Raw genomic sequence first — 15,850 nt, forward strand, 5'->3', positions numbered from 1 at the left:
TTGGAAAAGGATCCACGTTGATTATTGCGGATTAGTGATCATTACCGATCGTTATGATGGGAAACGATCGCCACAGATTATTGCGAATTAGTGCAATAATCTCTACATATTGTTACATATTTTCTTTTCTTTTCTTTTCTTTTATTTTCATTTCTTTCCAGTTCATATGGGGATAGATTTTGCAAGCAAAGACGGTCAATCCCTTGCTGGCGGATTAGCTAGTCCCCAAAAATTGAAATATGACTGGTCGATACCATTGGTGGCCGGGTCGGATCAACAGCTCGATGGATCAAGCTTCGAACTGGACAGCTCCGCGAGGGCGAGATGTACTTGGCAGGGGTGTCACCGGGGAAGTGGATTAGTGCGGAGATTTGAAAACGAGACGGAAAGCCGAACTATCGGCATCGAGAAGGGTCGAGCGAAGAGTGTTCCCCTTGGCAACAAGGGCGTTTAGGCGGTCTGGCCCCGCCGACGGGACATCTAATGTCTGCAGCACTCAGGGTCTAAACGGTGCGATTAGCTCACGTACAAAACTACCCAACCCGAACAAAGGGAACAAAGAGTCATTTTCACCTCATGATTTGTTTGTTTTAAAAATCCGAATAATTGATTTAATGTTTCACCTTTTGCTCCAAAAATTAATAATCCTAAAGCAGCATAGATTGACAATGGGAATACACTAAATTCTTACCATTAGCCTCTTTTGATTCTTCATTATTTCCATTGATAATGATAATTTTTAATAATTCGGAACTCTGTAACCGATTAGACTAACTATATTAACTTACTTACTAGTATTGGGTGTCACTATAGTACAGTGGTAAAGTCATTGGATGATGATACCAATGATCCGAGTTCGAAACTCGCTAACATCAAATTCTTTACTGATGAAAAAAAAAAGACTGAATACCAAGGTGGGGTTTATATAGATTTTGGAATTTCTAGATGTAGCTTAGCTTTACTCCTAAGCACAAGAAAAATAGAGAGAAACCGTTTTACGTAAATAAATCAAAACGGAATAAGGAAAGTGTTTATGATTTTGAAACTAGGCCCGTGTTAGGAAACTGAACTGACTTTTTTCCACGGGTTTGGTTTTTTTTCAAACGGATCACTGGAATCTTACTAGGATCCTAGTCGGATTTAGAAAATCCGCCAGGAAAACAAAAAAAAGAAGAAGCTAATAAACCAAAGAGCAGGTATAAATTGAAACTGGACAAAATGCAAAATTCTTGTTTTTGGTTTCGTTCAGCCAGACATGTTTAACAAACTGTTGACATGAATCCATTTTATTCTTTATCATTGAAGGCTAAAGCAACATTTTATTGATCAAAAAAGAGGGGGGCATAAGAAAGAATCAAGGCAGAGAGAAATAAGTTTCTTTATGGTGAAGTGTAAACACGAATCCATTTGGACACTAGCGACTACTTAAATCCATGAATAACAATAACATAAATGCACTGGAAGGTGTTAGCAGATACTGCACAAATGTCTTAATTGCACTAATGATACTCTGGGATAATTAAGACAGCTTGTGAATGTCAATATTAGAATTCTAGATGGAGTGTGTAATCTATAAGAAATTCAAAAGTCATCAAACTTGGTCAAGAATAAGCAATGCAGATGCGCTCTCTTTGATCAAATTAATTTGCATTATACCGTATATATAGAAAAAGATAAGAGAAGTTTGTTGCATTATGATTAAATGAACATCAATAAAATCTGTGTCAGAGAAGAAGACATTAATAGAATCTAAGAGGTTAGCAGAGGATTAAGAACATATTCGGTGAACAACACAACCCCAGTATAGCTGTCTTTGATCATAAATATGAATGGATGATATGCAACAAAATCCACAGTAGGAATATAAACTGGAGGGGCTGAGCATCCATAACAACCAACAATAGCAGTAGCAGCAGCAGCTTTAGTTCCTTCTTCGTCAACTTCAATAAAACACTTGTAAATAACATAAGTAACTGAAACACGTGTACCTACCATTCCTGTCAATTCTGCTTCGGATTCATTGAAAGGAAAAACTAATCCCATTTCATTCAGCACTTTTGTCGCGTCAAAGGAAAACGTTATCTTAAACTTTGGAATCTTGAATTGTCCTGTTTTTACCGATGGTGGATCTACTCTTAGACATTGATTCAAAAAGCTAGCTGAATCAGTAGTTTCCTTTTCAACCAAGTCGCCAAGTCCACCGCGCCTATCTGGTAAAACTATATACATAGAAATCTTGCTCTTTGCTTGTGCTTGTACTTGGTATGGGAGTTTGAGAACTTTGAAGCCATTGTGACACGATATATACTGGTATCTATCTCTGTTGTGCATAAATGGGACTTGAACAGAGGAATGCCCATCAAGTGTATAGAATTCTGAGTTTCTGGTTAAGTCTTTATCAAACTGACCTGGACACCATGATCCTTTGAAATAGAGTGCATTCACCAATATAATCTTTGTGATACTGTCGACCAATCCTTCCGAAATAGATCTTTGATTAATCCGTTGGTTTTTTGTTTAACCCATTTGTTCACCTCCAGTCTCGCTTCATTAGCCTTCACAAACAACAAAACAAATACATGGTCGGTAATTTATACTATCTGAAAATCTATACTGTGTCTAATCTTTACAATAACGAAAGAAAGAAATTTACCTTAAATCTGAAATCCATAGCTTCCACGACTGCTTGAAAGGTTGAACTCGCCAACTCTCTGTATCTTGGATTTAGGAGACAAGATTGCTCGACCCAAACACTGTTAACACAAGACAATTTGAATCCTTGACAATTACTGCATGTCTGGGTCTCATTCAATTCGGCTCAATTCTTAAAAATGCCACTCTTGGAAATGTGTTTCCAAAAGTGTCACCCTAAACCCAAATCTACCAAAAGTGTCACTATATGACATTTCTGCCCCTGATATTAGAGGATCCTTAATTATTTAATATTATTTTCAACTTTCAAAACTTAAAGTAAGTGTTTTTTCGTGTGGTTTTCAGTGCAAAGGTCCTGATGAAAAGGTCAGGACACTTTACTGGACTCTAACATATTTTTAAAAAATCTTATTTTTTGAAATGAAAATTTGGAAATCACATTTTTTTAATGGTATTTAAGTGTTTAGGGTCCCTAGGAAGGTCTGGACTCCGGACAGGACCTTTTTGGACCCACTCTAGTTTTCTAATAGAAAAAAATATTAAAATAAGATAATTTTTGTTAATATTTTGTTGTCAAGTTCCAGGACCCTTTAACTGGACCCTATACTGGATTCTTGAATTATTAATAAAATAATCTTGTTAATGGAATTAAATAAGATTTGAAAGTTCTGGACCCTTGGAAGTAGGTCAGGACCTTAGTTTAATGACCTTTTAACTTGACCACATAGGCGCCATGTAGGCGCCATGTAGATGACAAGTAGAACGAACGAGGTGAGGACCTTTTCTACCAGGGTCAGGACCTTATAATTATAAGTCGGGACCCTACGCTGAAGACCTTTCTCAACTCGACCACGTAGGTGCCATGTAGGTGACAACGGGAATGAACGAAGTGATAACATTTTTACTAGGGTCAAGACCATCTAAGCCGAGACCCTACCATTTGACGGGACCCTAACGCTTCACCTTCCTTACACCTCCGTTACACCCCTCTTTTCCTTACATAACCCACCCAAGTTCATTCTTTTTTTTAGCGGTTCATCTTCTTCTTCTTCCTTGTTTCATCTTTTTCTTCTTTTTCATGGCAGCTGCTACACGATGCAAGCAAATCATCCAACTGAGATAGAGAAGGAATGATCTATAGGTGAGCTTAACTTTTAGCTCTTTCAAATTCGATATTAAATTTGGGTTAATTTCAATTTCAAACTCAAAGTTAGGGTTCTTAAATATGTATTGGGGATTCGAATCCATGTTTATTTATATAGTTTACAGTGAAATGAGGTATGGGTTATTTTTAATTTTGTGGTTTGGTTACTTAATTTATGTAGGGTTCATGATACAGGATGATCTTATAACTGATAATATGTTATGTTTTGTGAAATGCAGTTGCTAATTTGTCGTCGCCATAATGATAAGCAAAGATGTTCTCATCCACTAACTGATAGTATGTTTTGTGAAATGCAGTTGCTTTTAGAACCCTAAATTGTCGTCGCCATAATGATAAGCAAAGCTGTTCTCATCCACTGCAATGGTGAATGGATGCACAAAAAAGGTAATGATGACTACAAAGGTATGACACATCTTGCGGGGTACCTGATAAGTACACTTTTGAGGATGTGAAAAAGAGAGCAATGGATGTTTTAGGTTTCGTGCACAAACCTTGTTTTGATGTGTATGGCCTCATAGATGTCCCGGGAACCTCATTTAAGCAAAGGATTAAGATTGTTAGTGAAGAAATGTTGATTTTTTATGTTGGCCAGACATGTGGAGTCCCAAGCTTTTACACAATCAAATATGGAGAAGAAGTAAAAGTAGATATTCCTCCCGTGACTCCCAAAACAACTACTGGAGATTACAGCGGATCCAAGATGCTTCCCCCACACTCCCTTGACCCCTCTTAACAATCTCACGTCGTGTTCCAGTGAGGATTATCAGTCCAAGAATGAAACCATCAAGGGAGATGGTGGTGTTAAAGGTACGTTTATTTGTCCCTCTTGTTATTGTACTTTTGTATTATGTTTTTCCTGACAAAATAGTCACACTAATGTTGAATGTTTTATTTTTTCAGCGAGTACTAGTGGTCCAAAGGCTAGGAGATGTCTTGAACCAGTAATGACTCCATCAGCCAAGAAACTCTGATGTCTTCATGACGCGACAAAAACTCCAGCGCCGGTTCTGGATATTCCTAAACCCCCGAAGGATATGAAGTACAATGATCTATGTGTGGGTAACACTTTCAAAAGCAAGGGGGAGCTGAAACTTATACTTGCAATAGCCAAAGTAGAAACAAATTTTGAGTACAAAGCTTTTAAATCCGACAGCTAGAGGTTTATTGCCAAATGCAAAGACAAGACATGCGAGTGGCGTCTACGAGCAGTTCCCTTAGATTCTTGTGGGTGGTGGAAACTCACAGTTGTAAACGATGTGCATACTTGTGAAAGCAACAAAAGGACTGACCCTGAATTAAGAACCAAAGCAGCCGCTACTGGAATTGCAGAGCTTTTCAAGCACAAATTCAAAGAACTAGATGCGGCATTTACGCCCAAACAACTGGTTAAGGACATCAAAAGGGATTATGGAGTGGTTATCAATTACCGGCAGGGATACAACGGTTGCAAGCGTGGTATTGAGCTGATCAAAGGTAGCCCTGATGAAGTAGATTCAAAACTATCTAAAAGTAAGTATTCAGCTCTTCGATCTTTACTGATTATTATACTCAGAAAATATCTTATGTGAATCTCCAGCAATAAAAAAGAAGTGACCAGACACAGCACATAAAATGAATGGTTAGCCTTAACAGGCTAAATGTCACCTATCTACCTTTCAACACCATCTGTAGATACCACTCTTTTGTCCTCAACAGTGGCATCCAACACTGTTTCATCCACATGAATCGCAGATTTCACTTTTCGAGAACACTTCTTCTTCTTCTTCCCTCCTACACCCATAACTTGGAACCTACAAAAATAATATAGTCAGGATTAGTAATAACATAGTAGTAATTTATATTCTTTAGTTACTCAAAGTACACTCCGCACACAAAGTTATAGTGATTAAGAAAAACTAAGTTTTATCTACCTAAAACTACATGCTCATCATGACATTATTATGACATTATAAACAATTCTCAAGTGAGGTTATTAGATTAGTTTGAAACTACAACTTGTGCAAAAAACAAGCTTCCAAAACTGCCATCATACATTGAATGAATATCATCCATTGGCAGTGTACAATAATACGTATGAGAGTTTTTTTGAAACAATATATCAAGTACCATATGATAGCAAAACCTAAAATGGTACACCCATGAATGAAGTTGTATCAAACAAACACCATCATACCATCCGTGTAAATTTGACCACTATCATGTAACCGGGGAAAGCCTTACTGGAAGTTCCCTTACTGATTGATACCACAGATTGCAGGAAAAGCAATTACAGCAACAATGCAAATTTACAGTGGATTATTTATCTGAGATGGTATACATTTAATTTTAACTATATATGATTCTTATTGTCTGATAAATTCTTGACTCAGTAAGAATTTTCAGAAAAGTACATGATATATATATATATATATATCTCCAATGTTTTTAGGTTGACGTAGATGATAAATTTATCAAAGAAAAAGGTAATAACAAGTGAAAGAAAAAGGCCACCAATTATACTAAGAAAACCAATCGATTCGATGAAGTTGGAATCATACATCAAATCTAATTTACAAAATAATGGGAACAAAGTCGATCTCTTGTTAGCAGGTTGGGATGAGAATATGCAGGTAAAAGGAATACACTACTCAGTAGTCTAGTGTAACTTAATTGGGATTTTGGTTCTATCTTAATTATATGTTGATTGGGTTAATATATTTTGTAATTTAAGCCGAGAAATGTCCATATTTAGAGCTAGCAGTGGTTAAATAGTTACTCATACAACATGTTACAACTATCCACAAATTTATGATTTAGAGCTATTGTTGAATCTAAAACAATGAAGCTTTTGGTGGCCATGACAAATCATAGGAAAACAAGGAAGAGTACTAATTATGTAATGAATGACGAGTTTTACCTGCACTTAAACTTAGGTGGACCACGTCAATGCTCTGAACTAGGATTCAAGTAACAACTCCAACTATCTCTGAGCACAGGATCCACAAGTATTACAAAATCTTTAGTATCCGATAAACAATAATTAGAGAGAAACCCAACATAATACACCCAATTTTAAAACAAATAAATAAAAATTTCTCATTCACAACAAGCTACAGTGATGAAAGTATGAACCCTAATTTAACAAAAAAAAAATATATTCTGAAAAACCTAAGAAATCAAAACTGAAGCTAAATACTATTTTCCATGGAATAAATCGCAAATTTTTTCATTTGTCTTAGTTCTAAATACTCTAACGACGATGAACAGAAAAAATGAGATTTTAAAACCTAAATCATACCTTTTTTTTGTGCTCAGTCACCCTAAATCGTAAGTGAAGTTGATGAAAATACCTGTTTCATAATCTAGTAACATCAAAATTTCTCAATCCATTGCTCTGCTCTTCTTTTCTCTTCTACAAACCACACTAAGTTCTTATCTACCTAAAATAACGAAATCGATTAAACTTTCATTTCATACATACCCAAAATTTAATCCTCAATTCAAATTGATAACAAATAATTCTAAACCTTAAATCATACCTTCTTTTTTTCTTCTTCTTTTTTTCTGCTGCTCGTTCGCGATTTGAAGTTGGGTTGATATGTTTGTATCCTGCACTCTCTAGGATCTCCCTTTATCATAATCTTATTCCCTGATCTCTTCTTCCCTAATCTTTTCTTCAACTAATTTGTATTCTGGACGGAGATACTGCTGAGAAAGAAGAAAATTTTTTGACGAAGAAGAAAATGAAAAGAGGAACTACGAGAATAAGCGGTCGGAGATAACAAAGTCAATTTTTTTTGACGGAATTAACAAGAGGACGGAGATAACGAAAATCTGCTGAGTTGGTAACTGACTCTGTCGGCTTTTTTTTTGCTGAGGTGGAAGTTGACTCAGTCCAGAAGGTCTGGACCTCTTCTAAATAAGGGTATAAATGTCTATAAAACCCCAAAAGGGTGTTATTTGTGTATTTCAACTAAGGGTGGCAGTTCTGGAAGCTTGTTTCCAGGAGGGCTATTTTTACACATTAAAGTATTCTCAATGATTTGGTAACTTCAGAACAAAACCCATTCAGGTACTCAAGACTTTCCGATTTTAAGAACCTTAATAACTGGTTTAGTGTTTCACCTTTTGCTCCAAAAGTTAATAAACCTAAAGAAGCATAGATTGATAATGGGGAATACACTAAATTCTTACCATTAGCCTCTCTTGAACAGAGGTTCTTCATTATTTCCATTGATGAAATTTTTTAATAGATTTGGAGTAACTACGAGTCTGGAATCTAGAGAAGAAATAAAAGAGAGGAATGGAGATTATAAATTTCACAGTGGGGTTTATATAGGTGTTGAAACTTCTATATGTAGGTTAGCTTTAGTTTTAAGCACAGTTATATACTCCGTGTAATATAGGATATCGGAGTATAGAAACCAATACCATCCGATGTTAGGAAACTGACTTTTTCCTATGGGTTTGACTACTTCGATCTTGCTTCTCTTGAAGTCGATACTGCGTGGCAGCAACTATGGATAAGTGGGAGCGGGCGAGTGGAAATTCTTGGTTGCTAACCTGTTCCAAAGCCTCTTTACAAAATTATATAGTTTCAACCACGAGAAAAAATAAAAAAATTTGTCATTGCTAATTATTGGATCCGCCTCTGTGTGCAATTATTATGAAAAGTCAATGAGAAGAAACACAACGAGTTTTGCTAGAGCGCATGCTAGTGCACACCGTCATGACAGAGTGCACATATACACTAAAACTTTGGCGATAGATGTCAATTTCTGTGGTGATTCACCACTTGTGAGTGCCATTCAAGGATTCATAAGTCTCTTCTTGTGTTAACTCAGAGGTGATGGGGATGGATGGCCAGGTGCGATGGGGATTATGATCATAAACATGCAAGGGTGAGCTAGGTTACATCTGATCATCATTCCATGCAGTTGCTAGGTTAGCTTGAAAGGCAAATCTAGAACAACTATCGAAGTTCTTAAAAGGTGGTACATTTTGAGAGGGGGTCATCAAAATCGTACTAGGATCCTAGTCAGATACAGAAAATCCAGCTAAAAACTAATCACACCTTTCGTTAACTTAATACTTGAATTCATTAGTAAAAACAAGTTACTGCAAGAATGATGGAGTGCAAAGAACCAAAAGGTTTCAATTCTCAACAAATTTTAACATTTAGAAGACAGAAAAAGGCGCATAGCAGATTACACAATCAGGACTACCAATATGCAAAGAATCAACTTGCCAAAAAACTGACACATAGACCACTCACCAGACTCGTATTACCAAGGCATACAATCAACATTCTATCAGACTCAAGAACTTCGCCTAACAGCTTTTGCACACTAATGTTTAGCTTTTTTGAACCCTAATATGTAGCTAGCGACCCACCATTCTGTTTTATATCATTCTTCAAGAAAAGTCTAAATTACAAAATTATTCCTTCTGAATTTCAAATGGCCGAATAATCAAAGGTATTCACAATTTAATGTTACAATGGTGGCATCACATACTGTTGGAGAAAATGAGTTATTTAATAAATGATTTTTTGATCTTGGTGTGGTTTGATCTCATGATCTAAGGGTATAAGGATACTCACTCATTTTTGAGTGAATGAAATGGAACCTTTAGTCCCACATTGTGGAAAACTAAAGAGGTGCTCCACTATATTACCATGTTCTCATGCATAGTGTGACTGCATGTGGAGGATGACTTTTAATTAAGTGTTAATGAGTTCTATAGTTTCAATTTAAGATTGAAGTGGGGTGTAGAAGTAAACACTCTTGATGGATCTCACCTATCTGAATGAGGAAGTGGGTCGCTTCCAATGAGAATGAAGCCGATTCTCTAAAGCATTTTGAGAAACAGGATATGTCCAGGGCCAAAATGGACAAAACGGCACGAACTTAGCAACACTTGGAGGATATCATGCATGGACGTTATTAGAATTACACCAAACGCTAGCAGTTCAAGACATAGTTCACTGTCTAGCTAGTAGTTCCGGTAACTTCTCACTAAGCAAGGTTCAAGACCTTATGGACACCTTTGCCTAAATGGTATTTTCCGTACTCTGATTTTTCGTTTTTTACCGAGATTTCATTCATGTGGTGGATTGTTGGAGAAAATGAGTTATTTAATAAATGATTTTTTGGTCTTGGTGGGGTTTGATCTCATGACCTAAGGGTCTAAGGATACTCACTCATTTTTGAGTGACTGAAATGAAACCTTTAGTCCCACATTGTGGAAAACTAAAGAGGTGCTCCACTATATTACCATGTTCTCATGGATATGTTGTAAAACAATGTGGATGGAGCGGGTGGGGCGAAAAATACATCTTTTGACCCATGCCCATGTGCGTGTACCAACCACCAAGTCCGTGCTTACTTGAAATTATTTTTTGCAAGTTTTTAACTTGATAAACCAACTTGAATACTCGAGAGTCATAGGAAGTCTGATGTATTTGATGAATTGTACGAGACCACACATTGCTTATGCTGTGAGTAGGTTAAGCAGGTACACTTGTAATCCAGGGCAGAAACATTGGGATGCACTTAATAGAGTGCTAAAGTACTTGAAGTACACAATGACCTTTTGTTTGAATTACGAAGGGTATCCGGCCGTCCTTGAGGGATTTTGCGATGCGAACTGGATAGCAGACTCAGAGGAGTCTAAGTCTACGATTGGATATGTATTCACTCTAGCATGTGCGTCTGTATCATGGAAGAGTTCCAAACAGACATGTATAGATCGCTCAACTATAGAGTCGGAGTTTATTGCGTTAGATAAAGCAGGAGAGGAGGCCAAATGGCTAAGAGACTTTTTAGAAGATATTCCTCTCTGGCATAGGCCTGTGCCAGCTATATCTATACATTGTGACAGCAAATCTGCAATAGGTAGAGCTAAGAATAGCTTCTACAATGGAAAGTCTATACATATGCGTAGAAGACATGATTCTTTGAAATTACTAATAGGCGTTATTTCCATAGATTGGACAAGGTCCAAGGAGAATATCGCGGACCCTTTGACGAAAGGTTTGCCCAAGGAGATAGTTAGTAAAGCATCGAAGGGGATGGGGCTTAGGCTCAAATAATTAAACTTTCCATGAAGGATACTCAACCTTGCTGACTGGAGATTCCAATAACAAGGTTTCGAATGAGACAACTAATTTATGGTGGGTAAAGGTAAACACTATCAGAGAATTTCATTCTCTGTCCCTTCCCTATGGTGTTGATGTGATAGTGTGACTGCATGTGGAGGATGACTTTTAATTAAGTCTTAATGAATTCTATAGTTTCAATTTAAGATTGAAGTGGGGTGTAGCAGTAAACACTCTAAATCATTTTGAGAAACAGGATATGTTCAGGGCCAAAATGGACAAAACGACACGAACTTAGCAACACTTGGAGGATATCATGCATGGACGTTATTAGAATTACACCAAACGCTAGCAGTTCAAGACATAGTTCACTGTCTAGCTAGTAGTTCCGGTAACTTCTCACTAAGCAAGGTTCAAGACCTCATGGACAACTTTGCCTAAATGGTATTTTCCGTACTCTGATTTTTCGTTTTTTACCGAGATTTCATTCATGTGGGGGATTGTTTGAGAAAATGAGTTATTTAATAAATGATTTTTTGGTCTTGGTGTGGTTTGATCTCATGACCTAAGGGTCTAAGGATACTCACTCATTTTTGAGTGAATGAAATGGAACCTTTAGTCCCACATTGCGGAAAACTAAAGAGGTGCTCCACTATATTACCATGTTCTCATGGATATATTGTAAAACAATGTGGGTGGAGCGGGTGGGGCGAAAAATACATGTTTCGACCCATGCCTGATTAATGATTTTTCATGGGTTTTAGTAATGAGGTTCAAACTCTCGGACTTGTGAAGATTAAATTTAAAGATTTGATAAAATTATATATACAAAAATATTAACAATGGGTGCGAGAGGTAACCAAGACACTAGATTCCACTATTATGCAAAATTGAATGATAAATATTTCAAAACTCTGTTCAATTCTTAAGTCCTCTTTTATCTTTAATTCACTATCAATCATACAGATTCTCAAACATTATTTGTAAACCTTAAGTATAGATTATCAAGAGATTAAACCAAGCATAACCTATCAAACTGAATAACAAATAATTAAAAAAATCATTCAAATAATTTAAAACTCTGCAAAAGCAGCGATTAGGTGAATTATATAATTAAATGAAATAGTTACCCATTTATGTTGCGTGAATAGCTTCCTCCATTGCCTTGGTTACGAGGGAATTAGCTCATTATAGTAAAAATGCTCTCAAAATAATTTATTATGGCTCAAAAATGGTTTACAAATGATGAGAAGAAGAGAAAATGGTGTAAACAGCTAATGTGCGACCCACATGAAGCGTCACACAAGAACGATACATATGAAATGTTGTAGTCTTTGGTAAACTACGACCCACACTCCGCTGTCGCTGTTATAGTTAAAGAACGACTGCTATGGCGGGTCCGTTCTTCATGTTCTTCATCTTCATCACGAACAGCAGCAACAACAGAGAGAATTCGTGATTCTTCCTCTACAGATTCCTCTTTTCTCCTCCCAACTCTCGACAACCTTTATCTGACCTCCAAGGACTCTATTTAAACCCGAAGCATGCATCGAATCTCCTCCATAACTCCACAAATCCTCGGCAGTGAAATAAAATATTTTCGGATATTTTCTTTCCTGTTTTAGCTTTTCACGCGTTTTCTCTGGTCCAGCACGCTCCAATTCGACTTATTCATGCCTCAACACTCTTCCAACGCCAGCAGAACTCCCCCATGCACACAAGAACTTCAATTTTGCTCGTGTTACAGTACACGTGCTCTGTTTTGGGTGTGTGAATCATACCGAAAATTCCAGCCAAATTTGATCAATCATGTCACCATACTATGTTGCTTAATCTATATCACACCTCTATACCAAATTTCAGCCATTGAATCGACCCATAACCCCTTCATTTTGATGATCGAAATTCTGCCAGAACTGTTTAGAAATTTCCCGCCAAAATCGTTTCAAATGGGGAAGAAACTGGTATCCCCCTATCCAGAGTAGGGGTGCGAATAGCAGCTGCCTTGGGGGTGACTTGGGGGTGCCCCTTAGTAATTAGGTTACCCCTTATCCAAAAGCGAGAGTCCGAATAACACTTGTCCTCCGGGTGCCAAAATCAACTTTTCGAGCCGAATTTTCCAAAAATGTTTATTTCCTAAAAATACATAAAAACACAATATTAGTACAAAAAAAGAGTTCCAACAATACGGATATTGAGGACAAATTAGACCCAAAAATGTGTCTATCAAATACCCCCAAACTTATTATTTGCTAGTCCTCGAGCAAAACTAATGACAAAAAAAAAAAAAAAACCGAGTTAATCTCGGGAGGGTTTACCACAGGTGTGCCCACAAAACCATTACTCCAGACTCTAGCTTATCTATGCAGAACCTTGGAAGGCACTAAAGAATCTCCTTGGTTGGCATACTTATTGACTATAGGAGGAAGTACCCTGATGCGAAATTCCAATTGTTGTACACGAGTTTGCACTCAAGCATACTAAAATTCATATAAAGTGACAGAGCTCTACTAAGATAGTTGCACTATGGACATCATATTCGGAGTCAAACTAATCATATGGATAGAAAAAGGAGATGGAAATAGAAAAATGTAGATGGTTTTGATGTTAACCAAATGATCGATGTTTCACATATCTGTCTGAAGGCCACTGTCAGAATGAACCTATCCTAATGGACTGAGATACCGGTCTGACTAATATCAACACAACTGGCATATACAAGGGAACCAGTGGTTAATAACTTAAATCTAGATCAACAAACTGGCAAATACAAGGGAACCAGCAGTTGACTACACAGATCAATAACCATTTTTTTTTAACTTAACGACATGAATAGATCTTTTTGATCCAAGCGCATGCTTCTTGTCAGCAGATTAGATTAGTCAACTCGAACCATAAAATAACAGTCGAAATAACTGTGGGTCTTCAAAACTAAATAGAGCCGACCAAAGGAAACTGCAATGAACCAAGAAAGTGAACAAGACTAGCATGCCCTTACTTAGTTTCCTGATTAAGAAACCTATGTCCCATTGTGGTTCAGGTTCAGGTTCTATGAAAGGATCTTGATAGAATATTTTCATTGGATGCACTTCCTCATAGCTAAGATCCAACAGTTCAGGTTTAAAAGTCTGGAAAAACTCAATTAAAAATAATAACAACCTGAATAACTGGGAATCCTTAAAGTCTATCAGATTTAACTTACACAGCTGGCCACAAAGAGAGTGGTGGTCTTCCTTAAACAGATGTGTCGACCTTAATCTCCTAAAGTAATTAGGTTTAGTCTCAAAACTTAATAATTGACACATCTTAAATTTATATGTTCCCACAATTGGTAGAAATTTTTTTGGTGGGAAAACAAAGTCAATCTTGGTATTATTTCCTGGGCTAACCTCATCAACCAGAGGATGGGTTTCTAACAGTTGAGACTCGTGTTGAATATTATTAAGTTCGGGAAAACGAGTACGAAGATAGTCTTGTAAGATGGTTGAGGCATTGATGTCAAGTCCCACGTGAGGGATTTTTGTAAGAGTTAAAGAACATGGAGAATGATAATCACCCCCAAACTTAGAGTTTTCGGCGTCTCTAGGTAGACTGGTCATAATCTCCCTAATTTCTAGGTCATCAGATTCCTGAAAGTGGGCGATTGATTTTTCTAAGTCAGGTTCATCCCCGCTAATCTCTACGAGTTCATCTAAGACTATTGTTTCTAAATCGTTTGACTCGAAAACAATACTCTCAAGATAAACTGGTTCCTCTAAACCATCATCGGTTTCGTAATCATCGTCTAAAACGGGGGTATTTCTAGTCAAATCCTCGTCCTTTTGAATAGGTAAATAATTATTAAAATTATTTGGATTTGAACTAGAAATATCATTATAATCATCATCACCATCCTCCTCCTCATCATCATCACAATATAATTTTTGATATTCACGAATTCTCAATCTTTGTTCCCAACTACATGGTCTATGTTTATAATATTTCTCATAGATCGTTAGAGGTGATTCCTCAATAAAAGTTGGAGTATCCATATATCGCTGCCCACGCATATATTCACCAAGAGTCATTTCCGAAGACGTCTCTTGATAACGAGAATTTCTAGACATATATTCTCGTAACGTCATCTCAGGTGGCGTCTCCTGAAAAGGATTCATCACCGAGGAAACACAAACTACAGAGGAATTCTACACAATTACAAACAAGGCTGACTCGACCAAATCAAACCTATAAATTCTATCAAACAAAAAGCATGATGGCTCCACTTAGATTGTTTCTAGACCAGCTTCTATCTTTCGAAAGGGAATTCGTTGCAATTTGAGCAAACTCCTCTGGAATCAATCCGAGTCAAAGTAAGTTGAATAGAGACGAGGGAAGCTTAGTAGAGATTTGATACCCAAGGACTCACCGCATTAGAAGGCGGCGCAGTCACGCATTCAACTCACAGAAACCATCATGAACTTTGAAGTTTGCTTAAAGAGCAACAAATATTTTTCGAACGAGTTTCCTATTAAGCTCGTTACCCTATAGGTCTCGTTCTAGTCAAAATTTTAGGCTTAGGATAGCGTTTGGTTTCGTTTTCCTATGGCGGGCAAGAAGAGAACGGTGATGAAATCCGAACCCTTATCTTGTATGGCCAGGCCTTGCCCTTTACTAGGAATTTAAAACAGCCGTATTCAAGTCCTCGGCATATATTCACCTTAAGGAAAACAGTAAACCCGCTTGCAGGAGATTCACGGGTGTTTAGAAGTTTACCTCCCGTACCAGACGGGCGAAGAACCGCTGTAGTCGACTCGGGCCACTGACTCCGGTGACAGTGTGCGAACCCGAGGGGCCGAGACGATATAGTAATCGTCGTCCTTCCCTGCAAACAGTTTGTATTTAATTTTTTTTTTTAATTTATAACCCTTCCGTAGGGTTTTAAAAATAATGTCCAATGTTCAATGTCCGGAAAAAAA

At 37.2% G+C, this 15,850-nt stretch overlaps 1 protein-coding gene across 1 annotated transcript; it reads right to left on the minus strand.

Annotated features, from left to right (window-relative positions):
• Positions 1-1,749: 1,749 nt before the first annotated feature.
• Positions 1,750-2,229, minus strand: LOC113291516 (serpin-ZXB-like). The gene has a single exon (XM_026541042.1). It carries the CDS (start codon positions 2,227-2,229, stop codon positions 1,750-1,752), a length of 480 nt encoding a protein of 159 aa, XP_026396827.1.
• Between the last annotated feature and the right edge of the window lie 13,621 nt (positions 2,230-15,850).

This window comes from Papaver somniferum, chromosome 6 (genome assembly GCF_003573695.1).
Source record: "Papaver somniferum cultivar HN1 chromosome 6, ASM357369v1, whole genome shotgun sequence".
Taxonomy (NCBI): Eukaryota; Viridiplantae; Streptophyta; class Magnoliopsida; order Ranunculales; family Papaveraceae; genus Papaver; species Papaver somniferum.